Raw genomic sequence first — 23607 nt, 5'->3', positions numbered from 1 at the left:
CGCTCCGGCGTGTGAATCTTTTGCTTTCATTTTGCAAAAAAAGAGAAGAAATGTGAAAAAAAAGAGCTCGCCACAAAAAAAAACAAGGCACGGCGTAAAGGTCAAGTTGTGAAGGCATTGGCAGCTTTTGTTCATGTGTGTGGTGGGGGGCGGCGGAGGGGAGGGAGAGTGGGGATTGGGGGGGAGGAGGTGGTGGTGGTGGTGACGGGTTGACCCCCATCCTCCCACTGTCCCCCCCGCCACCCATCTCACCTCCCCCACCACCCTTGCCACGGCCACCCTCCTGTGAAGGACCCAAGCGCTCGCGCTGAAGGTGACCCACACGCCCTCCCACCTGCTCCGCGTACTGCCAGCGACGCGCCTCCCGGGGAGGGGCGGGGGCGGAGTGGGAGGGCGGAGTCCCCTGGTGGCCCGATGGGCGGGGCACATGGGTGGGCGGGGCTGCCAGGGCTGTACCGCGTCACAAAACATCGATCCAAATCAGTTTAACGCGTAGATGTTGTGGCTTCAACACACCGGTGGGCTAAAGCAGTGAACTATTTGTCTTTGTCAACGTGACACATTTTTACTGATTGGCCGTGTCGGGTGGTGGAGGGTTACGACACATTTATAAATAAACGCGATCTAAACCCAAAAACGTTGATTATGAATCGATCCAAATGTCGGCGTTTATGCTCTCGACACGTTTGGCGAGTCGCGCGTGTGATCGTCGATTAGTTTTCAATTCGTGCGCGGGCAGGGCGGTGGGGCGAAGTGATTTACGCACGCCGCTGTGACCCCGAGTTCGATTCCCGTCTGAGCTGAGGGGGGAACGTCGGTGGCGAGTGACGTCCGAACAAATCCTCGGCTTCCTCGAGGTCGCTTTAAAAATGTGACACGTGGTGCAGTGTGCAATGTAAACATGAGGTTTTATGAGGCCACACCTTGCGCTGATAATACTTAGTGAAGCTGAAACCAAAATCGTCTCGCACGGACGATCTTTACTTGGAAATTTTTTGTTACACGTAAACCCAGAAGAGTGGCCGGACAGAGGTTACGGTTTTTACGTATTTCACAACGGTGACAAAACGAAGCCTGCCCACTTGCTCGCGTGGCTATCGCTTGGGCTAGGGGAGTATGTCCGTCGATGAATCTCCGATGTAAACATATACGTTACCCCCCCCCCCCCGCCTCTTGATTTCCCGCCCCTCACCGCGCTCTTTAGCTCAGGTACAGCAACCCAAGTAGCTTCACAGCGACTGGAAAAAAAATCACAGTGCAGCCTGGAAGAAAAAAACTACTGGGTGATGTTTCGGGCAATGGCCTGCACGGATGCGCTGTATGGAAGCCCTGTAGCCGACTGAAACAGAGTCATTTCGCAGTTTTCGTGTGTTCAGTTCAGTCGCGACATCAAACGACTCGACAAGCCATCGTGTCGTTGCACACCGATGAGAATAAGAATAAAAAAAGTGCTGAAAAAAAACCCATCAGAAACTTGTCGAGGCTTGTTCGTGCAGGAAATGCAGGGAAACTGCAAAAGCGTGTTCGATTTGGTATTTTGGAATTTTGCTTTAATGACTTCCCTGGGGGATGCCCTAACAATTAAGTGCCTTGTACGTTTCAGGTACAACTGCGTTTTGTAAAATAAATAAATAAACGACTTGACTTTGCGTCCCAATAATACTGCGATTGTTCCGAAGCGCTGGTTTTCATTATGTTACTTAAATTTTTTGCGCCATCGTTTCCTTACGTACGTGTTCGGAATTTTTCTATTCTCGCTATTTCGGTTAATCCGCTATTGATGTAACATGTATGCGTTTTTACAAACGTTATTGATTTCAACTCTGCTACGACTCCCGAGCCATTGCCAACCCCACACTGTGACCAGCTTGGTGAAGTATGGTCAAATAACCTTGCTCAACACCCCCACCTGAGAACCCACACGGGCGTAGGAGAGGCGCTCATCCAGCAGAAGATTGACAAAAGGGCTGTACGTATGTTAATTGTCACAAAATGCATGAACAGAAGGGTTACTGTGCTGTTGAGGTATTTATCCCCATCTGCTGCTTAGCCCCAAGCTTAAGTCATTGGTTTAGTATGTACTCTGCTCACTATTCGTCGCCTTCCGCTTAGCGCCGTCTTACCGACTACACAGAAAGGCGGTCACAGACACACACAGGAGTGCAACCGTTCTATGTAGCTGGTAAAATAAAAACAAAATTGTTTTAGTTGTAGTTCTAGAGTTACTAACACAACGACACACACGTATCTCTCCATACGTTAGTAGTAGTTTGACGTTAGGATACACGTACAATGCAGTCATGGTGACGTTGAAAGGGATGAATATGCACACATCTATTTCTCTAAAATCAGCTCAAGCATCCAGCAAATCACGTGACCTCAACGTGGCCACACCCACTGACGAACCCCTCTCCCTGCCACCCACTGTGAAAACAGACGCTGCTCCTCCCTCTGTGTGGCAGCATCCAGGCCCTCATGCAGCCTCTTCCTCACCATTCTTCTATTTTCTGAGCCTTTTTTCCCGTTCATTTTTTTCATTCCTTTACCTCTTATTTACCTCTTGTTACTTTACCGCTTCCTTTTTCCATTCTTTCTCTTCTCTCCCTTTCACGTTCCTTTTTCTTTTTCCGTACATTCTGTCCTTGAACTTTACTCCCCTGCTCCGTAGTGTGCCCGTGGATGTTAACAACATATGAAAGTAATAAAAATAAAACATAATAAAATAATACTCACGACGTTTCAGCCACAACGCAAGCAGCCGTCCTTGCGTTGTGGCCGAAACGTCGTGATAATTATTTTATGATGTTTTATTTTTATTATTTTATTATTTCCCTTCTCTACGTGACTTTACCGAAAGAACCAAGAAGATGAATCCCTGCAGTCACGAAAGCTTTAAATCGAAATTCAACACGTGAAAACTGTCATAATTCAGTAGACCGTGTCTCTACTCGGCCAAACGATCACTCCATAAAAACATTTTGTATGCTTTCCAGGTCCCGGTAATGCTCTCTCAAGGTCAGGTCATACTCTCAAAAAACCCCAACTTGCATTTTCACAAGCGGATATTTATTGCCAACTGTTGGTGAATTGCCCATCATTGTATTACTTTTGGTTCCCCAGATTTAATTGGATTAAATACGAACAACTTTGAAATAAATGAAGATTTGTGTGCGATGATCACAGGACAAAGAGAGCAGCATTGTACAGAACTGTTGCTGCGCATTAATGGCGCAGCTTCGGCTCTTGCGTTTGGGACCTGAGAAAGAGACAAGGCAACGGAATTTGTGCATGCGCACGCACGAACACGCACATGTGCGCGGAGGCGTGTGTGCGTTCGTGTCGCTCTCTAGGCCCCGACGAAACAGCAAAGCCCTGGCGTGGCAAACAGAGCCTCAGATGACAGCCGGGAGTTTCGACACGTGTTTGTGCAATCCCGCCTTCGTTAGTCAGGCCTTTCTTTCCAAACAAGGTTCTTGGTTTCTGGTTTCCGCTCGGCATATTTTCTCGCCGACGGCTTTCCAACAAAAATGTTTTGCTCGTGTCCCTGGCACAAAGCGCGGTTTGTGGAGCTCGAGGAGACCTTATGGAGCGCGCGAGGAAGTTCCTTGAGGCTTGATGTCGATGTTTTGACAACTGCCTCGGTAAGAGTTCAAGCATTTAACCAACTGCCCGAGACCTGGCCCGCGGAGCCACTTGCCCCCGCACCGATGGCACACTCGCATTGCGAGTCAATCAAGCTCCACGTGCACGGCCAGGTGAGAGCATCCTTCAGAAAAAAATGACAAAAAAAATAACAACTTGACTTTAAAAAAAAAGTCTAAATGTCAGTCTCTTCAGACCAGCGCAAGCATTGGGCGGCGCTCTTTAAGATCTCGTGGCAGTCCTGAAGTTCAACGTTCCTGTGGCCAAGAGTCTTTTGAATGTAATAAATAACCATTTAATAGTCTTACTGCCGTTTGTAAATCAGCCGCTGGATGAAGACCGGTCCCCTCGACGCTGCGTCGGTCATGGGGTTTGTTTTTAACAAATTCTCGCCACGCTGGTCGGTGCGGGTTTTGGTGAAGGGGTGGTGGTGGTTGGAGGTTGATGCGGTGAAATGCAGAACTGGTTCAGATTGCTATTCGCTCGTCGCTGATGTTAGCCGTGGCCGGGGTTCGAACTCGGTTCGCCAGGGGTTCTTGGCGCAATGTGCTAACTACTGTGCTCCGTTGCTTCTCATCCCCCCCCCACCCATATCTTTTACAGAGGTGAAAAAAATCAGTGTCATCAGAAACTGGCATGCATTGGGTAGTGCTCGTAACAGCTGTTGCTGGTCCCCTTAGCCATCGGTGGATATTCAACGTTGCTATGACAAGGGACCAGTGAAACCCAGTCTATTGCAGATAAAGTTAGAGTAGAAATGCGCCGAGATAAAGAAATAGGTTAATTCTTCTCATATCACGTGTTGAATGTGTTATTGTTGAGTCGTGCAGAAAGAACAGCGATTTTGTTGAGTTTTGTAATTAGAGGGCATTAATCAAAGTTACACCTGACGTGGTTATCGCATTCCTAAACAAAACAAGGAGCGTTGTGCCTCTGAAGCCGCACCCAAAGAAATCCGCATCTACTCTCTAGCGTTTCCTTCCAGAGTGCGTGTGTGTATATATATCATTGAGTGTGTGTGCCAGATTGGGTATGTGCACACACGTGCACGTGGGAAGTGTGTGTTTTGTGTGCGAATATGTCTGTATGTAGGTGGGGAGCGGTGGCGCAGCGGTCGGCGTGCTGCGCTACGAGCCCGGCGACCCGAGTTAAATTCCCGCTCACGACCATCAACACCAGTGACTATTATCTGAACCGTTCCTGAGCCTCCGCTAGGTTGACTCTGCCTCAAATGAGTAATTGGTGCGATGTGTAAACATCGTCACTGGGTGGACAAATACAGCCAGGGGTGGTGCTGGCCACCTGCTCCCTCGTGTGCCGTGCCGGCCTTCATAGGTGCTCGTGAACGGCACTTGACCCAACAGCCTATTAAGCCTATTCGAGGCATATTTGTCTTTGCGTAGTTATGAAGATGTACGTGCGAGTGCAATACTTAGCCTGTGCATAATTCACTATCAGCAGCTATGATCTACCCACTGCTGAATGAGGACCTCCCCAATCCGCCGCCGTGTCCCACGGTCTCGCGATGCAGCAATCCGTCGAGCTCTTGCACGTGACGGACTGCTCTCATTGCTCCCATCGCGGGCATGTTCCCTCCTTTGGCTGTCACTTCATCGTCAGTCTCGACCGCCGGCCATCGCCCCTTCCCGGTGACACCGCCCGCTGAAGCCCACTTATTTTCGTAACGGTCAATGTGATGTCTCCCAATCCCACATGTCCGTCTTGTGTCGGATTGCGAACGTGCACCTTTGCGCACATTTCACACCCTTCGTTTCAATGTTTTTTCTTTGTCAACGTGTGGGTGTGTCTGATCCACATTGTCCGTGTGTCGCAGCGGATAACGTACACCGATTACGCCGTTGATCCTCTATGCCCGTAAGTGGCACGTCGCTCTTCACTATCGAGCTCCGTTTGCAGCGTAAAACAAAACGCTAAAACGGCGGCGTTATCTTTCTCGCCCATCGCGCCAGGTGACGTTCACGAAGCGCAAGTTCGGGCTGATGAAGAAGGCCTACGAGCTGAGCGTGCTGTGCGACTGCGAGATCGCGCTGATCATCTTCAACAGCGCCAACAAGCTCTTCCAGTATGCGAGCACCGACATGGACAAGGTGCTGCTCAAGTACACCGAGTACAACGAGCCGCACGAGAGCCGCACCAACTCCGACATTATCGAGGTGCGTCCGCACAGCTGGCGCGGGGGGCACGCGCAAGCTTCTGACTGCCTCCCCCCCCCCACCATTCCTACGATCCCACCCCCCCACCGCCCCTCAACCCCAGTGATCCTTGCCGATGACGATTCTTGTGCTCACGCTTGCTGAACAAGCGTCGTCGCTCTGCTTCACGGAGAGAGAGCAGAATTAACTCAAATGTCAACGGCTGCGCTTATGCGCGGGACAAAGGACAAGTGCGCGTACGCGTGTTTCTGTGTTTGTGCACGTGCGTGGGTGCACGCGCGTGCGTGCGTCGTGTGCCCGAGCGAGCAGCTGCATCGACGAGCGGAGGACAAGGAGCTCGGGTGATTTGTTCTGCCACCGCTAGAGCTCGCGCATGCAGAGGGATGGGAGGGGACTCTCCTCTGTACGCGGGAGGGATAGAAGGGGTGAATGCATCGGTAGGAGGAGAGATGAGAAGGGACGAGGGAAATCTGAAGGGTGGGGGGAGGTGGTGGGGGGGGGGGCGGGTGTGCGGTGGCAGAGGCCGCGTCTTCACTTTGTAGGGGGGCACTTCTCACAATCGTGACAGTGGTGGCGCGTGCGTGCCGGCGCGTGCGTTCGTGCGCGCATGCAGACGGGAGCGGCTGAGAGGGAGGGGCTGGTGGTGACCTCTTGAGTGTAGGTGTGGGAGGGGGGGATTTTGAGGCTAATCTGATGTGTGTACCCGCTGTGTCTATCTCTTCTAACCCCGGCTTTAGCGCTAATACGAGCTCGGAAGGGCACCTTAAGTGGGAAGGTGAGCGGCAGCGTCAATGGTGGTGGGGGGGGGGGGGCATCTGATTTTGCCCGTCTTTATTTTTCTTACCAAACGGTCTGTGACGTTCGCTGGTCAATCTCAATCACAACTTGCCCAGGGTCGGTTCCAGGAAAGCCGCAGTCATTCCTGTCCCGGGTTTCATGTTATTTGTTTCACCGCAGGTAGATGATGAGGCCTTGACGTTTGTCGACGTGTCGAGGGCGCGTTGCGTGAACTGCAAAGATGTTCTGCGCCGCAGAGAAGTTGCGATTCTACGGCTCGAGCATCAGCGTTGTTGAGCCAGTTGTTTCTTCAGCATTTATATTTAAAATTCGGGGTGCCCCAAGAAATGATATCATGCAGAAAAACCTGCATTCGCTAATACGATAATCAATGCAGCCGAACAACCGCATAAATAAACATTTTGACTGAGCTATTGACGTCAAGGAAGAAACTAAATCTAAAAATCCAATACGTAACCGGTCAAACCATATCCATTCTAGGCCCGACTGGCCCATTTAATGTTTTCGCGACACGAACGCGCGGTCAAAGCATTCGGAGGTCAAGAAAAAAACCTTTACGTGGGTGCTATATCATAAGCACAAGCCACATTCTCCCTTGGAATTAATAACGCCAGTTTCCTCCCCCTTTTTAAATTTCTCCTTGGGATTTTTTTTTTCCAACAGGCAACGCTGTTGTGCGCATTCCACTGATAAATGCTTCCCTCCACGTGGCCGTGCTAATTAAAGCCTGCTGGGCAGCTGCGGGCCCCCCCCCCCCCCACTCCCACTGTAAAATTGCTTCTTGGTCGCGTGTCACATTTCAAACGCGGCCGCGAGTGGCGCGGGAGTGTTCGGAGCCTCTGCCGTAATTGTGGTACGAGGCGTTCGGCCTCGCCGTGCCAACGCGCTTGTGTTTTTCGTGTGTTCTCTGGCCTGTGCTCGTGCTCTTCGCGTGCTGCCGCGTCCGTGTATTTGCCGTGAGATTTACGAGTGTGTGTGTGTGTACGGATCGGAACGGTGGGAGTAGCAAGTGGTTAGCGCGGTTGCCTCCGCCTACGAACAACCCCGGCGAATCCAGTTTTATTCGTGCTCACGGCTGTGACAAACGTAGGGCCCGAGTGATCTGTTTCTCAACCGGTCCCTGGTCTCCCATCCAAGTCGTCTCGGCCCCCACAATGAGTATCTGGTGTGGTGTGAAAGCATCGCGGCTGGGAAGACTGGCGGTGTGTGGTGATGGCTACGGTGTCCCCTCGTTCGCTGCGTTGGTCTCGTTCGGTGCTCACTAACAGCCCCTTGCCCCCAATGGTCTGTGTGGCCATGGTGAGAGATATTTGTTTTCATGTCTATAGAATGTAAGCAGCCAGGGTTAGAGGTCACTGTGGCTGAATGCTGTTGATGCCACATCACACTTGCCATTTGATACGTAATTTCTGCTTGGTCATGTAAATGCTAAGCAATTGGCAGGTGCCCTCCAAGTTCTGCCCTTACAGTCTCAATCCATCATATGGTTCAGTTAGGTCGTGCAAAAAAAACAACCAACGACCAATACTACTACCTCAGTTATCTCCACCAGTTTCCGTCAACATCACCACCGTCAGAACTTTTACCACCACCACCACCACCTCTGCCAAAGAAGAATCCATTCAGAAATGACAGAGCATCAGGAGCTGTGGCAAGAGAATGATCCATGCAAGCTTACACGTTAAAATCAGTTTCTAAAAAATATTTCACCGGGAGACCAATTCGCTACGCTTGAGCATCCACTCTAATCATAGGCGTCTAAAAACCCAGACGCGGACACAGGCAGCAACTCGGCGCTCTAGCCTCTGACCCCTGACCCACCCAGCCACCTCTGTGTCATTAGTTAAAAAAGTAACTCTGAGACAACACAGACCTTATCACGAAACAACCACCACTTCGGTAGCCCCACGCAACAAAAACACCACGGTTAAATCCCCCCGAGATCTTCTCGTTAAACTGTCCCCAAGTCTTTTGAGCATGTAAATGATTCAAACCCTCCTCCGTGCTCTCTGTGGCGGTGAGTGCTCAGCACTGAGCACTCTGCACTGAGCCCTCCGCATGGTCGAGGGTCAGACACGTGGTCGGACATCTCTGAAGGCCTGTTTGGGGATAAACCCATTCCTGGCTGAGCTGATTGGTCATCGTGGTCCCCAAGGAAGCATTTGCGCTTAGGCACGAGGGCCAGTAATCTCCTTAAATTGGAACAGCACACAAACGTCGCTGCAAGTTGCTCCGCGCTTTCTGCGCACGCCATGTCAACGTAACCTTTCCCGTCTCGCGCATCGTCGCAAGATTAGACGAATGACTTGGGACGGGCAGGGTTCATTCTTCATTTTCTTACATTGTTGCTTATTTTGGGGGCAAGGTGGGTGGAGTCTGCGATGGGTCGGGTGGGGGGGAAGCGAAATGTAATTAGTGTGAAAGCGTTCTATTTAGCGTCGCACAAAAATGCAACGCCAACGCCGTTTCAAGCTTTGTTGTTTTCCATCTGCTGCATCGACAGCCGCACTTGAAAGTTGTTTCTTGTTTTAAATCTGCTCTGAGGCCTCTGCCAAAAGAGTAATGCGTTTTCTTTAAAGTGTTTTAACTGTCGGCAGAACAAACCTATTTAAAGAGATAAAAACACTTAGGGTTCTTTTTATCAGCCAATCATTTTTTTGGAGGTGGGAGGGGTGGGGGGGGCTCAGGGACATAGCCAAGGGTCCTATCAAGCGTCGTCGTCATCAGCAGCCGTAATCAATCCACTGCTGGACGAATGCCTCCGCAGATTGACACCATCTGCTCAGGGTCTCGCGATGCCACAATCCAGGCTCATTGGCCTATCAAACGGCGTGATTAAAAAGATTTGTTTCGCACGTTACGCGCCTTGGCAATTCCACTTGCTGCCCAACTTAATCTCTATTTTCCTTTGTTTTCGTCGCTGGAAGGACGTATACAGCGCGCGCGCGTGCGTTAAGGCTCGGAATTTTTATAGGTCATGTAACAAGTAATGGTTCGCATGGGAGTCTGCAGGATTGTGGCATCCGATGACGAGAAAAATATTTAGTCTCATTTCACCCCGTGCAAGAGCTGCCCTATTATGTAATTGTATGCCAAAACACGGCGATCAATAGCGTTCTTTCATCCCCCTCGCTGCTGCATTTTTTTTTAAACGCGGGGATTTGGTGCAGGACCGGCGTAGCCGTCGACTAAAAATAGCTGCGGCTGCCCGGCTAAAAATAGCACGGCCCAGACGGGGTGGAAACATACGGAATAACAGCGGGGGGGGGGCGCGTGCTCCGCGTAACCCTGGATACCGCTGATCGGGATGCCTTGAAGGAGACGGAGCAGCGAAATCTGCCGCAAACCCCTCCTGGCGATGGATGGACGGGGGGGGGGGAGGTGGTGAGGGCTATGAAATGGCGTCGCCTGTCTTGCCAGGCCACCGACCGTCTCTGCGGGAACTCCCCTCGTCATCTATTTCTTTCTATTTGCCGAGCCGTTGGCGACCCCCCCCCCCCCCCCCCGATCCTTGCCGTGACCCTGATTGTGTTGCAGGAAGCCCGGGCCGCGTGTACGATTCGGTGCCGGGGATGGGGGGGGGGTAGCGTTCTGGCCGCCGGGTGGTTTCGGTTGGGGGGGGGCAGTGGAGAGGGGGAGTTAGATTCTGGGTGAGGATTGTGCTTTGGTTTTTTCTGCTGTTGCATTTGTGGCTGAAATTGGGCGGCGTTGTTCAGCTGTTCGAACGGACGGAGTGCAAATACGTTGGTGGATGACCACCGTAATTATCGTCAGCGGGGGTTGAGCCATAACCGTGTCGATGACCGAGAATGTATTTCCGCACGCCACGTCCGGTATACCACGCGCTTTGGTTGTGGCGACTGGTCACGTGCCACCTCCCCTGTCTAACATAAATCCCACCTCATTAGCCACGATAAATCCACTGCTGGGTAAAGGTTTCTCAAAAGGCACCGGCGTCTCTTGCGGTCACACGGTGAGCGGTCACTTGGCAGTGCACCCTGAAGACTGTGTATGTCCTGTATGTTGAACTTCTTTCGCACCGTACCCAACGTAGCCAACCGTGCTAATAATAGGAGGTGCGCAGTGGAAGAAATGCGTACAAAATATACGTTTTGGAGCAATCGCTACGTGGACCGGCAGAGGCAAATGAAAATTCTAACCCCCTCCAATGCCGGGTGGACTCTGGCTCTGTGTGGCGTCCGTTAGACTGGGTGGGGTGGGGGTTTCCACTGGGGTCAGTGGCCTCTTGGGGCAGACACGGGCATCATTAGGGGGTCCGTAACAGGCCAAGGGGTCCATGGGGGGGGGGGGGGGACAGTGAAGTGCTAAGAGGTTCACACTGGAAACGTCTCGCCAGCACCAATCCCACACGGCCCCCCCACCCCCCCCCACCGGCTCCCGTTACAACCGGAGCCGACTGTGCAACGTCCCTCGCCACTTCAACGAGCTCCATGAGATCGTGAACGCGGTTTGAAGGGGTCCAAGAAAAGCGAAGAAACCGAGTGGCCGTTATCATTATTATCCTCACCCATGATCAAGCCGCTGCTGGATGAATGCCTCGCCATCTCTCACGGTCCTGTGACGTAACAATGCATCGGGTGCGCGTGCCCATGAGCCGATTTCCTCATCTCCGCGCTGCCGTTTCTTCAGCCTTGGCCATAAGAAACCTCGTGCATGATTTCAAATACGAGCAGGTCCCTGTCAACGGCCACGCATGTGTGAAAAATGAACCACTTGTGCAAATTGTAAACTCTGAAGGACAGGGGGGATCAACCAGACCACAGACAGAGACCGACCAGAGAGGCAGATGGACGATGGATAGCCAGACGGACAATATGGATTGACGGACAGACGAACGGAAGGCCGGGCGGACAAACAGAAAGCCGACGTTCTTGCCGAGCGTCATTTGGCGGAGAGTTGCGGCGAGCCGGCAATGAGACGTACAAGTCAACTCGCCGCGGCTGACAGTTCATTAGAGGGGAGCTTAATGCGCGCTGCACACACACACACATACACGTGCGCAGCCTGCGCATGCGCAGGCGTGTGCAGCAGCGCAGAGTAAATCGGCAGGCTGTCGCCGCTAATCCCACTCCGCCTGCGCACAAACCCCCGCCCACGCGCGCCACGAGGCCTCAGCTCAGCGAGCACGCGCGGACGCACACGCGCGCGCACACGCGCGCACACACACGCGCAGGCACACGTGCACTCACGCCCCCGCGTCCACCTTGGCGCGCTCTCTCGTGCACTCGGGCACCTGTGCGCATGTACGCACACGCGCATGTACACACGCGCTCGCACGCACGCGTGCACTTTCGCATGCACACACTCACTCGCTTGTTCACGCGCACATGCATTTGCTCAGGTACGCACACATTCCCAGCGCTCCCGTGCAGAAATAGTTTCGTGCTATCCAGGACGCTTTTTTCATCAAAAAAATTAGGTCTCATATCATGGATATGCATAATGTCATGTTATTTGGTAATGGGTGTTAAATATTTCACATCGGTATGCGTTCTCACAGTGGAGCGGCGGTGTGGAGGGTAGCGCACTGCGCTACGAACCCGGCGTCCCAAGTTCGATTTTGAGCCACAGCTGACCGTGGGTGGCGAGTGTTATCCAAACCGGTCCTGGGCCCCACCCCCCCCCATTGACAAAGCGTGGTGAAGTGTGATCAAACAATCCTCATGACCGACCATGGTACGGCAGTTGATTGACAAATAGGCTGTTAAAAATATATATTTGTCCCGTGTCCATCTTCCTTACGTGCGTGCGAACGCGTGTCCGCTCTCAGTAACGTAGTGCGGTTGTGAGGAAGTGAAGGCGCAATGCATGAACATCAAACGGCTCTTATCTCTCACAGATACGTACTGTGCCTGGACCGCCATGTGTCAGGCACTGACCAGCATGAGATTGAATCTTCGTTGGTGAGGGAAAAAAAAATACTTCAAAGTCACGGCGAGATGCGACGCCTCGGTGGTGAGATGTCAACTACCTCGCCTGGTGTACAGGAGGTCGTGGGTTCGATCCCGACTCTGATGCCTGCTGCTGCTGTATATTTTGGGTTTGAGTGTCTCTCTCCCCGTGCTGGCGTGGATTTTTTTCCGGGTCCTCCTCCGGTTTTTAAAAAGGTGCATTTAGAGTATTTGGCTGTTATAAATGTCCACATGATAAGCCATTTTTGTGGCCAGGTTGTATAGCTAAGTGGGCCTTACCTGGTAGAATAATAAAAAAATAGTAATAGTTACACTGTGGTATTGACTTTACTGCATTGGGTTATTTGGAGTGATGTCAATTTGATGTCACTGGAGTGCTAACAAGAGACGCCTGATTGTAGGCTGTCTTCTTTTGCTCGTTAATGAAGTTTCTAACTTGCGTGAGAAGACTTGGGACACAACAGATGAGATCTGTGTTTTTGCATCTAAGTGTTCTTTTAATTGTTGTCGTGGGGAATTTTAGTTTTTGATTGAACTTATTGGTGCTCAAGTAGTAAAATGACAACACGAAAGGGCCGTCTTGAACACCCACCCACAATTGGCTTCACACATACCATGGGTAGAGACAACGAGAGGAGATGATTGTACATACTGGAACAATAATTAGTAATTATTTGCTGCCCATTGTCAACCCACTGCTGAATGAAGGCCGTTCCCCACATCATGATGTTCACAAGGATTGTTTGACCATACTTCACCACGCTGGTCAGCGCGAGTTGTCGAATGCGGTGCGATTAAGACTGGTTTAGACGTCACCCCGCACTGATGTTATCGGCCATGGCCGGGGAATCGAACTCGTGTCGCCGGGTTCATAGGGCAGCACGCAAACCACTTTCACCACCATCCCTCCGCGACCCGTCTGTAGGCAACACGCATGGTACAAATACGCACGTTGTGTACGCAGCGTAAAATAAATATGAACAGGCACGTAAACAACGGTGAGGCCTACAGACATGAAAGCGCATTTCAAAGAACATGAACACTCATAAGGGATAGCTTAGGTGACAGGCAAGTGTCAAGTTCGCTTAGCCAATTCGACCATTAAAAATAAATACATCCCGTTGAACCGCGGGCGCTCTGCCTTTTAACGGTTGCGTTGTTTTAGCGTGCGTATTTTTTTCCCCCCTCGCTGAAATCGCTTGCGTCGTAGCGTGGGTTGTGCATGGCCCGACCCCCGTCGTCCGAATTTCAAACGGAGAAGAAAGTCGCCGGGAGCTGTGACGGGCGCAGACTGCGAGCGAGTCGCCGCCCGCGTCGTTCGCTCTGCCCATGTGACGGGCAGCAACGGGTCGGCATTGCAACGGTCTTTCCTGTGGGTCGGATTGACAAAAAGTTCCAGCAGTGGATCGACAAAAGTGCCTTAAACGACTCGTTGTTTTCTGAATAATAGTTGTCGTCGTTGGAGTAATTACATGGGGGGAGGGGGGGAAGGGAGGCCTTCATCTAGCAGCAGAATTGACAAAAATGCCTTAAATTGTTCTTATTTTTTTTATGTTTATTTTCATCGTAATAATTGTTTCCTAAACTAAACTTGTTATTTTACCAGATATATAGGTCTTTTCCAGAAGCAAACCTGCTCATGAATGATATCTCAACAAAGTGGCTTATGATGGGAAAATTTATAGCAGCCAAATACTCGCAACGCATGTTTCTAAATGTGGAGGGAAAAACCGGAGGCCCCGGAGAAAAATCCACGCAACAACAGGGGGAGAGACATGCAATCTCCAAATACACAGGCGTCTGGATCGGCATCAAACCCACGACCTCCTGCATACCGGGCGAGGTAGTTAAGCTCTCACCACCGCGGCTTCCAGTCTGCGCTCGCCCTCCAAACATTTTTCAACACCGCGCTGCGCCAAACAGGTGACCTGCAAGGATGTGCGAAAGCACGAAGGGGAAAAAAAAATAATAACGGCCCAGCAAAGCTATTTTTGGATAATTAGACTTAGTAGTGTTGCGAGACAATTAACATTTTTCCGTAATTTGACATTTTCAAAGCGCAGCATCGCTGACAGCCGCATGGTCGCGGGAGGGATGGGGCCGATAATGGATGATATCACAGCCGTCGGGCCCGGGGAGATTTGCCATTGAGTTTTTGTGGCCGTGGAAGGTTTTATATCCGTTGGAGGAATTGAAACCGATCGCTTTGAATCGATGCCCGGATCAGATTTAGCGGCTAATGCATCCTCTCTCTTCTCTCCGCAAATGCGGTGTGAGTGCAGCAAGCGAGAGAGCGAAAAAACCCAACCCCACCACCCCTAATTTTTTTCCTAACGTTTCATGATTTATGCACTACGTATCATGTTAATGCACACGCAAACAGGCATATTCGACAAATTACAATTCTGTAAAAACATTGTAAATTTTATTTTCGGCGAAAACAACTTCACCCGTTCGAAACGTGCGCGCTCATTGCACCGGCGTATGCATGTTTAACTTCTTTCGCACCGTACGGAGCCGACCGTGCTGATTGCGGGCATGCGAACGAGCGGGGTGGGTGCGTGGCTGAGTGACTTTGCCTCTGGGGTGAGGTGGGCAGGGAGGGGGGGGTGCCCTCTCCGCGTGGGTTTTCTTTCCGTTCCCTGACGGTGCTCGTCGCCTTGTCGACACGGGACCTGGGCCGATGTGCTGCCCCGGACGTCGTGCTGCCCGGGACGTTTTGCTAGGCGGAATCTCGTCACCTAATAAATAAACGTTAACACGCGCCAGAAGGAGAAATACGGTCCACCGTGAACACAGCCGCGCGGAAATTCGAGCCGGCGTACATGGCGACATAGCGGCCAGAATGGGTCGAATGTGCCGTGCGTGTCTGTTAAGGCGAGACGGGGAATCTTTGTGTGCGCGTGTGCACGTGGGGAGCGGTAGTGTAGTTGCAGCGGTTAGCATGCGGCGATACGAATCCGGCGACCTGAGTTCGATTGCCGCTCACGGACACCCAACAACATAGACAATTATCTGAATAGGGTGATGTGCCTCCCCAAGGTCGAATCGGCCGCAATTGAGTACCTGGTGTGGTGTGTAAACATCGCCACTGGGGAGACAAAGGCAGCCGGGCGTGGTGCTGGCCATCCACCGTATCGTGTGCCATGCCGGCCTTCATAGGTGCTCGCTAATAGCATTTTCATCCCAACAGTCCTTGAAAGGCTATACAGGGGGTCTTTGAATATTTGTGTGTTTGTTGGGGCAAGTGCTATTAGTGAGTACCTATTAATATTGGCAAACCATGCCGCCTTTTTCTCCCCAATGCCGATGTTTTATACACTGCATCAGATTCTAACGTAAAGCTGCCGAGTCGACCTCGGGGAGGATCTGGGCCTGTTCTGATATCGCACGCGACTGATGTTAGCCGTGGCCGGGAATCACACTCAGGTTTATAGTTTGGTACGCTACCCACTGTCATGTCACCCTACCCCAGTAAGGCTGTATGGATGGATCTACGTCCTTTATTTCCAATGTGTATGTGCGTGCGTGCATGTGGATAGTGGGATATTCTTGCGTGTGTCTGTATTTTTTTATGCGTGGGTACTCGTATTTGCTGACAATGCTTGGTTGTATGCACGCTCATAACTGTGTATAATGTTTAGTGGATGCCTGCTCTTGTATGTGTAGGCAATATACACTTCATTGTGTGTACGTATACCGTATGGGTGATATATTTGTGTGCTCGCAGTTATATTTTGTACACGTACATACGCAACTATGCGCACGCGTGTATTTATTGAACGTCCTGGGAGCTTGTTTGTGAACGTACACACACACACGTATACACGCGTGTGTGTGTGTGTGCGCACACGCACGTCCACGTGAGATGGTTACCGGGCTGGCCTGGCGGAAAGCCGTATGTGGGCTTAATGAGGCCTCCTGCTCCCCCCCCCCCCAACAATCCCCCCCCCACTCCTCTCCCCCTTCGCCCCAGCCTCCCCATGCCCCCCCCCCCAACTCATGCCTTCCCCCCCCCACTACCTCCCCCCACTACCTCCCCCCCCTAGCCCTCCTCCCCTCGGGATGGGGCAGGCGGCCGTGCAGTTGCTGTGTTTGGTGCCATGTATGGGCATTGTGTGAGCCAGGCTGAGCGGTGGGACGGAGGGGAGGGGGGCTGAGATTGAAGGCAGAGCCAGGGCGGCTGGCGACATGAGGTGGAGGAGAGGCGAGTGGTGGTGGTGGTGTGGGGTTGGTTTGGGCTAGGAGGGGAGAGAGAGAGGGTGGTGGCGGTGTGGGGAGGGGGAGATGTGGTGGTGGGTGGGTGGGCAGCCCCAGGAGTTAGTGCCTCCACACTCGAACAACAGCGCCAGCCTGGGAAACAGATTTATACGACTCTTCTTGTGTGCCTCTACTCACCATTCCAAGCCTTGATTTCAATGTCGAAGGTCGGTTGGTGGGTAGACAGGCAGCCCGACCGGCAGGCATTCTCGGAAAGCATACACGATTTAAGCTGCTGATTTCTTAAAACAAAAATATATATATATACATTTGACCTCGTACTAATTTTCGAAGCGAATCTCTGCAGCGTTTGTAATTTTGTGTCGGGCACAACGGAGGTTTAAAATGGGCAGCCTAGGTGGGTGTGATTTCGGTTTTTTTTTCGTTCACATCAAATGTTGGGATTGCGATCCTTTTACATTCTCCCTCTCACACCGCCACACGCAAAAAAAAACAACAGCCACAAACTAAAGTGGAAGTGGAACAAAGATAGAGTCACCGTGGTGTTGTCGTCGATAAATGAAAGCAAAAAAAAAGAAAAGCAGCCGTGCCAGATTGACAAAGCAGCAGGTCTCTCCTGCCAAACCAGATCGACGCACCTGTACCGAGATGACGGCAGTGGATTTATTAAAATAAAATCCCACCCCCTAAACACGAAAAAAAAACCTGTCGGCAGGAATGGGCAATCAATTACCCCCAAAACCACGCCTATTGCCACATCACATGGAATGCACCTCCATCCCATCAGAAGTCGGGAAGGAAGCCAAGATGGTTTAGCACGTAGGCTTTGGCGACCAATATCATCCATAATGCAGGTGTTTTTTTTTGGGTTAGATTGCGTAAATATAAATGTTTAGTTGAACTCGCCACCGCCCGACAAGGCCATTTAGTGAGGTTTGTCACGTGAACGGAACATGCCAATTCGTTACTAGTACAGCACACGGGTGTGTTGGAGAGCAAATCCACAACATTTACAAAAGCCAAGACGGAGGTTGTGGCTCCAACTGGTGGCGCTGACGTCGCCGCGAACGTCCAAATGTGCTCTCGGTCTCGTCGCAGACCACCAGCTCAAATAAAGAAGTGACCGTGTGGGGTCATTTTGGCGTTTTTTTTTTTACCAACAACCCGGAAGAGTGAGAAAATGTGCCCAACCAAGCAAGCAAACAAACAGAATGGCAGCACGTGTAGTTCTGTGGAGCTGGTGGTCTGCGTAAGGCTGACAGACATTTTGTACATCCATTGCACGTGTCTGTGTGGTGTTAAGTCTGTCCACTTTGTGGCCCCACATACATTTTTTCATCGCGATGGAGGAGGGGGGAGGGGGGTTCCTCGTCATTTAGAGATTTGAGTTCTCATCGCTTGGACCAAGTGGTTCTTTAACCTTTACTGCGGCCTTGCCACCCTCTTTGGTTCTAAATCGTAAAAAAAAGTACAGTGTTAATAAATGCATAGTGTTTTGATGCAACAAAGTAAGTTGTACTTACGTACCCGTGCTCAATTTGTGTTTTCGATGATTTGCCTTCTAAAAAAAATCGAGCCATGTCTCGTACCCCCAGGAAGGGTACCCCAGGTTAAGAAACGCCGGCTTGTTACGGTGCTTGGATGGCCGATGGCTCCGCGCGAGTGGGTTGCCATAGGGGCTGCGGGGGGCGGGGGTGGTGATGATACGCCTGCGGGCAGCAAAGGGCAGCAGTGCAGCAAAATCCATTGTACTGCACTTCCGCGCCTCCACGCCTAAGCTGCCCTCTCGATGGAACGGTGTGCCGACGTACAATCGGATGACAGCCCCACAGCCCCACATGGCACCAAGAGGCCCTCAATCTGGCAGTGGATTGACGAATGCAGGAAAAACCCGACGCACCTCTTTGTTGTAGGGGAAAGACGGTTTTTAATTGAATGCTTACAAAACGCGCCCAGAGTGGTTGGGTGTGTGCTGCTGATGTCATAAGTTAATCTTGTTGGGTTCATGGCTTTTTTTGTTGTAATTCTTAGCGCGTGTGTATAATTGCGACGAGCAATTTGTGTTTCGCGAACACGTAAGCCGAGCAGCAGCAGCAGCAGCAGCGAGAGAGAGAGGGAGGGAGATGCGAAATAAAATTGTGAAAGGCTCGGTCGGAGCGTCTCCTGCTGCGCCTAACGAACCCCGCCGCTTGTTTTTTCACAATCGTTACAAACAGTCACGTTGACGAGGTTGCCCGGCCTCGGCTGAAAAACGAGAAGGGGGGTGACGAGGGGGGGGGGGGGCGCTGGTAAAAAAAAAAAAATTCTGAGTGGACAGACAGGTGCCAGGCTGACAGGTGTGAGGGCATCTGGCCACGGCCGCCCTGTGCATGTCACATTCTGTCCTGTGCGGACGCTGAGAGAGGGGAGAGAGAGAGAGAGCAGTGGGGGGGGGGGGGGGAAGCTTGAGAGGTGGGGGGGGGGGGCTTGGGGGAGAGTGGTGGCAGAGGGAGTAAAAGGAGGGGAGAGTGGGAAGGAGGCGAGAGAGGCAACGAGGGAAAGAGCACGAGAAGGGAGAGACGGGGAGCGGGAGGGATAGCGGAAAGAAAAATATCGCAGGGAGAGAGCGCGAGGTGGGGGGGGGGGAGCAGAGAGAGGGGGAACGAGGGAGAGCGAGAAGGGGAGATCGAGGGATGAAGATCATGGACATTGAGAGATAGGAGAAAGAGGGGGTGGAAGAGAGGGAGGGAGGGAGGAGGGAGATAGAGGGGAGAGAGGCATAGAGAGAGAGGGGGGGTGGAGATGGCGGCCACCAGAGAGATATGGCAAAGGGAGAGGGAGGAGGAGGAGAGAAGTGGAACAGGTGCAGATAGGCTCGCCGTGATTGTGACATTCCGGCCTCCCCAGGCACCCCAATGCCGATAACGCGGTGGCAGCTGCCACGCTCGCTACTCCAACCGGCCCATATCGGACACGGCCGAATGCATTCCGCGTGATTAGCGCTATCTGGAGTGTGCCGGCCGCAGCGCCCGCACTCGTGCGCGACACATTCTGTGGCCTTAAGGGCCCCCCCCCCCCCGCGTGTTGTTTCGTGTGCGTCCGCTTGCATTTGACGCGCGCGTTTGTTCCAGCGCGTCGACGGGCGCTCGTGCCGCGACCGTGGCCGAAACGTCACGGTTTCTTTTTTGTTTGTCGTGCCCCGTGTTCCGATGACATCGCGTGTCCCGGACAGTGCACGTACCGGCTTTCGCGATAATCCGTTCCGATGTGTTTACACACACGCAGTACACACACGCAGCACACACAAAAAAAGAAATCCGCGTTGTTGAGATCTTTCCGCGCGAATCGGGGTTGTTTCGTGTCGGCTGTGTCGGAGAGACACACAGCTGACGCCGCCGCTGCCGAGATCCTGGCTTAAACAGGGTCGCCGCGGTGGCGAAATGTTAACCCCCTCGCCTGGTATGCAGGAAGTTGTGAGTTCGATCAAAACTCTTGACGCCTGCTGTATATTTGGCGTTTGCGCGTCTCTCTCCCCGTGATTGAGTGGATTTTTCTTTGGCTCCTCCGGTTTTGCCCTCCGTACTTGTAAACGTGCGTTTATAGTATTTGGCTGCTCTAAATTTCCACATGATGATAAGCCACTTTGTTGAGCTGTCGTTTGTAGCCAAGTCGCTTCTGAAAGAGAGCTACATAGCTCCAGTGGGCCTTACCTGATAAAAATTAAAATAGTTAATTTGTGCAGCCGCCTGCTATTAAACGGAGGGTGGGGTGGTAGAGCCACGGTCGCAAGTGTGGCGATTTGGTGATCCTCACTCGGTCACCACACTGACTGCACAAATGACACCGCGCTTATTATTTTACCAGGTAAAGCCCACTGAGCTGTATAGCTCTTTTGCAGAAGCAACCTGCCCACGAATGATAGCTTACCGAAGTGGCTTATCATGTGGAAATGTATAGCAACCGAATACTTTTAACGCATGTTGATTCTAAATGTGGAGGGGAATAAGTGGCGGCTAGAGTCCTCTCGTCCTCTGGCTTGAGATGGCTGCCACCTATGGGTCAGATGATTGTCTGCCAGTATTAAGCAATTGGTAATTAAATATTTAATTTGTTTTCCCTAAACAGTGTAAAATTTTGGGAAAAAAATTAACGAACATTAATTGTCTCGCACAACGAGTCTGTGTGCAAAATGTCAGCTCGATTGGATCACAGGAAGTGGGTTAAAAAACGACCGAAAGATTTGCACGGTCGTAAGCAAGCAAGCACGCAAGCAAGCAAGAAAGCGAACTTAATATAAAGGATTTAAAACCTGGAGGACCCGGAGAAAAATCCACGCGACCACGGGGAGAACTTGCATACTCTAAATATACAGCAGGCGTCAGGTTCGGGATCGAATCCACCACCTCCTGTATACCCGGCGAGGTAGTTAACATCTCCCCACTGCCGTGCCCCTTCCAGAGCAGGCGGTGGAGCGGTGGCTTTTAGTGGTTGGCACACGGCACTATGAAGTCAGCAACTTGAGTTCGATTGCCAGCCGCGGCCAACATCAGTGAGGCAAGTGATATCTGAACCTGTGCTGCCTGCCCCCACCCCCACCTCTACCAACCTACACTGACGAGTGCGGTGAAGTATGGCAAAACAACCGCCCAAGTACCGACACGTTACGGCGGGTAGGTTTGGGGGGGCTTTCAACACCAGTGTATAGAGTAAAGGCATGGCTGCACGCCCATAATGACGGTAAATATTATTGTTAATCCAGCTCAAGAGGCCCCCAAAAAATTGCCGGCCGATTGACGTGTGACAAATACTCTTTGCCGAGCGAGAAGGAGAGCTGTCACTCGGTGGATGTGCGGGAGCTTCTGAAGTGACTCCAGAAGTCGATCTGTGGTGTCATGTTCCAGGGGGCGGGGGGGGGGGGGCTCTGCTCGTGACACATTGTGATGCTTTTGCTGGATGTGACAGCTCCGGAAGAGGCACTGTCGTGACGTGACCCCGATAGCAAGATTTTTGGGGGTATAATTGGTGTTAAAAAAAAAAAATCTAAGCAGCAGAGATTTTAATTACGAATCGTTGTGTTACATTAACGCCGGCTGTTCTGTTTGCAGAGAGCGGTTGGGCAGACTGGAATGAAGCGGCGTGTATTTTTTTTTTTTTTACGTGGAAATTTGGACGGCGTTCTGTCGGCTGGAGACGATCCAGGCGCGTCGAGGTTTTTGTGTGAACTGTCCTAAACTTTGATTTTCAGACCTTGAAAAAAAAGGGGCTGAACGGCTTTGATAGCCCGGACTCTGACCCGGAAGACAATCTCGGCGGCAACCCGCACGCGGAGGAGAAATACCGCAAAATCAACGAGGATTTCGATAACATGATGCGGAATCAGAGACTGTGTGTAAGTAGCAACTCTCTTCGTGCCCTACCTTTACCTGGTCACTCAGCCTCTCCTCCCCCCCCCCCCCCGCTTCTCCCCTCTGTCCCTCTCGCCTCCTTCCCCCCCCCCTGCCCCTCTGTCTTTTGCACCTCCATCCTCTTCTGCCTGCTTTGCTTTACACTTCTCCTCTTGCTGCTCTTTCCTCCGTCTCCGTCTGCCTGCCTCTCTCTCTCTCCTCCATCTCCTCGCCGCCCCTTTTCTCTTTCTCCGACTCGTTTGGATTATTATCTCTGGCAATATTTCTCCTCTCTTTACCAGCGATGCTTTCTTCTTTCAATCCTTTTTCTCCAATGCTGCTTTCTTTCCTCCGGCTTTCTTTCTCTTTCTGTCGGCCAGTCTTTCTCTGCCTCTTGTCTTTTTCTCCATTCTTTCTGTCGCTTTGCTACTCTTTCCGCTTGCTTTTCTTCTCCCCCCCCCCCCCCCTCTTGTCTTCGCTGTCTCCCTCCTTCCGTCTCTCTCCTCTCTGTCTTTCTGCACCACCTTCGCAGGCTCTAAATCGGAAGGAGCAGCGAGGCGGGGAAGACAGTCCCGAGCCCGACGTCTCTTATGTTTTAACCCCGCGCACGGAGGAAAAGTATAAAAAAATTGACGAGGAGTTCGATAATATGATGCGGAATCACAGGTTGGCGCCCGTAAGTAGCCACCGCAGCCCGCGCTCTCACCGCCAGGATTTACCGTCCCGATTCCAATCGACGTCTCTCAGGTCCCCCCCCCACACGTCCCCCCCCCCACTTCCGTGTCCTTGTAGCTGGTGGGTGGGGAAGTGGGGGCGGGGGGGCAAACACCCCCAGCGACAGTTAAAAATTGATTCAACCGATTTAATTGCCCGTTACAGCTTACCTGCATCGCACGATTTCATTACTTACATTCAAGCAAAACGACCCCCTCCCCCTTAAAAGCAACCGCCCCCGCCTCCCCCGCCCCTCCTAAAGCATCGAACAGTCTCTCCCTGAACAAAACGCTCGGCCGTAATAGAGACGTGTGAACTGGAGAGAAAAAAACATTTATTATTGGAAAACGAAACAAAAAACCCGAGAAGAAAAATAACACGTAAAAGTTGTCATTTCCTAATTTGGCGAAACGGTTCAATTAACGTGACCTTTTTCAAATGTCGGCCGGTACATCCTAGTGCGTGGTAGTTTTCCCTCTTTCACGCGTGGCAGCAGAGGGAGGCACAAGGCACTTACAATCTCATCGACGGTGGTGTGGCTTTCGAGTGTGCCGGTGGCTTTAACACGCATGGCGCACGCTTTTCACTGCCGGCCTTTCGCTGGAAGAGGGGGATGGGATAATTGGCCACGTGAGACGCGGGCGAGCGGGAGAGAAGCGAGCGAGCGCGTGCACTTGCCTTGGCACCCTGTCCTTTGTGTATCACACATGTGCCACTGTCAAGCCAGCGCAAATTGCTGTTAGTTTAATTGAACGAAGGTGG

The 23607-nt window shown here is 51.8% G+C and overlaps 1 protein-coding gene across 11 annotated transcripts in view; it reads left to right on the top strand.

Annotated features, from left to right (window-relative positions):
* Window positions 1–23607, top strand: part of LOC133346666 (myocyte-specific enhancer factor 2C-like) — a 112331-nt gene that overhangs the window by 57112 nt on the left and 31612 nt on the right. For 6 of the 11 annotated variants that reach the window (XM_061558436.1, XM_061558435.1, XM_061558434.1 and 3 more), the window contains exons 3-5: window positions 5613–5816; window positions 21993–22136; window positions 22664–22807. In XM_061558436.1, coding sequence (XP_061414420.1) covers window positions 5613–5816; window positions 21993–22136; window positions 22664–22807 — 492 coding nt within the window. The remainder of the gene's footprint in view (window positions 1–5612; window positions 5817–21992; window positions 22137–22663; window positions 22808–23607) is intronic. The other 5 variants (XM_061558439.1, XM_061558441.1, XM_061558438.1 and 2 more) reach the window with 2 other exon arrangements.

This window comes from Lethenteron reissneri, chromosome 24 (genome assembly GCF_015708825.2).
Source record: "Lethenteron reissneri isolate LAM-NWPU_2019-01 chromosome 24, ASM1570882v1, whole genome shotgun sequence".
Lineage (NCBI taxonomy): Eukaryota > Metazoa > Chordata > Hyperoartia > Petromyzontiformes > Petromyzontidae > Lethenteron > Lethenteron reissneri.
Note: the sequence above shows the minus strand (reverse complement) of the source record. Positions and strands in the feature narration are given on the sequence as shown.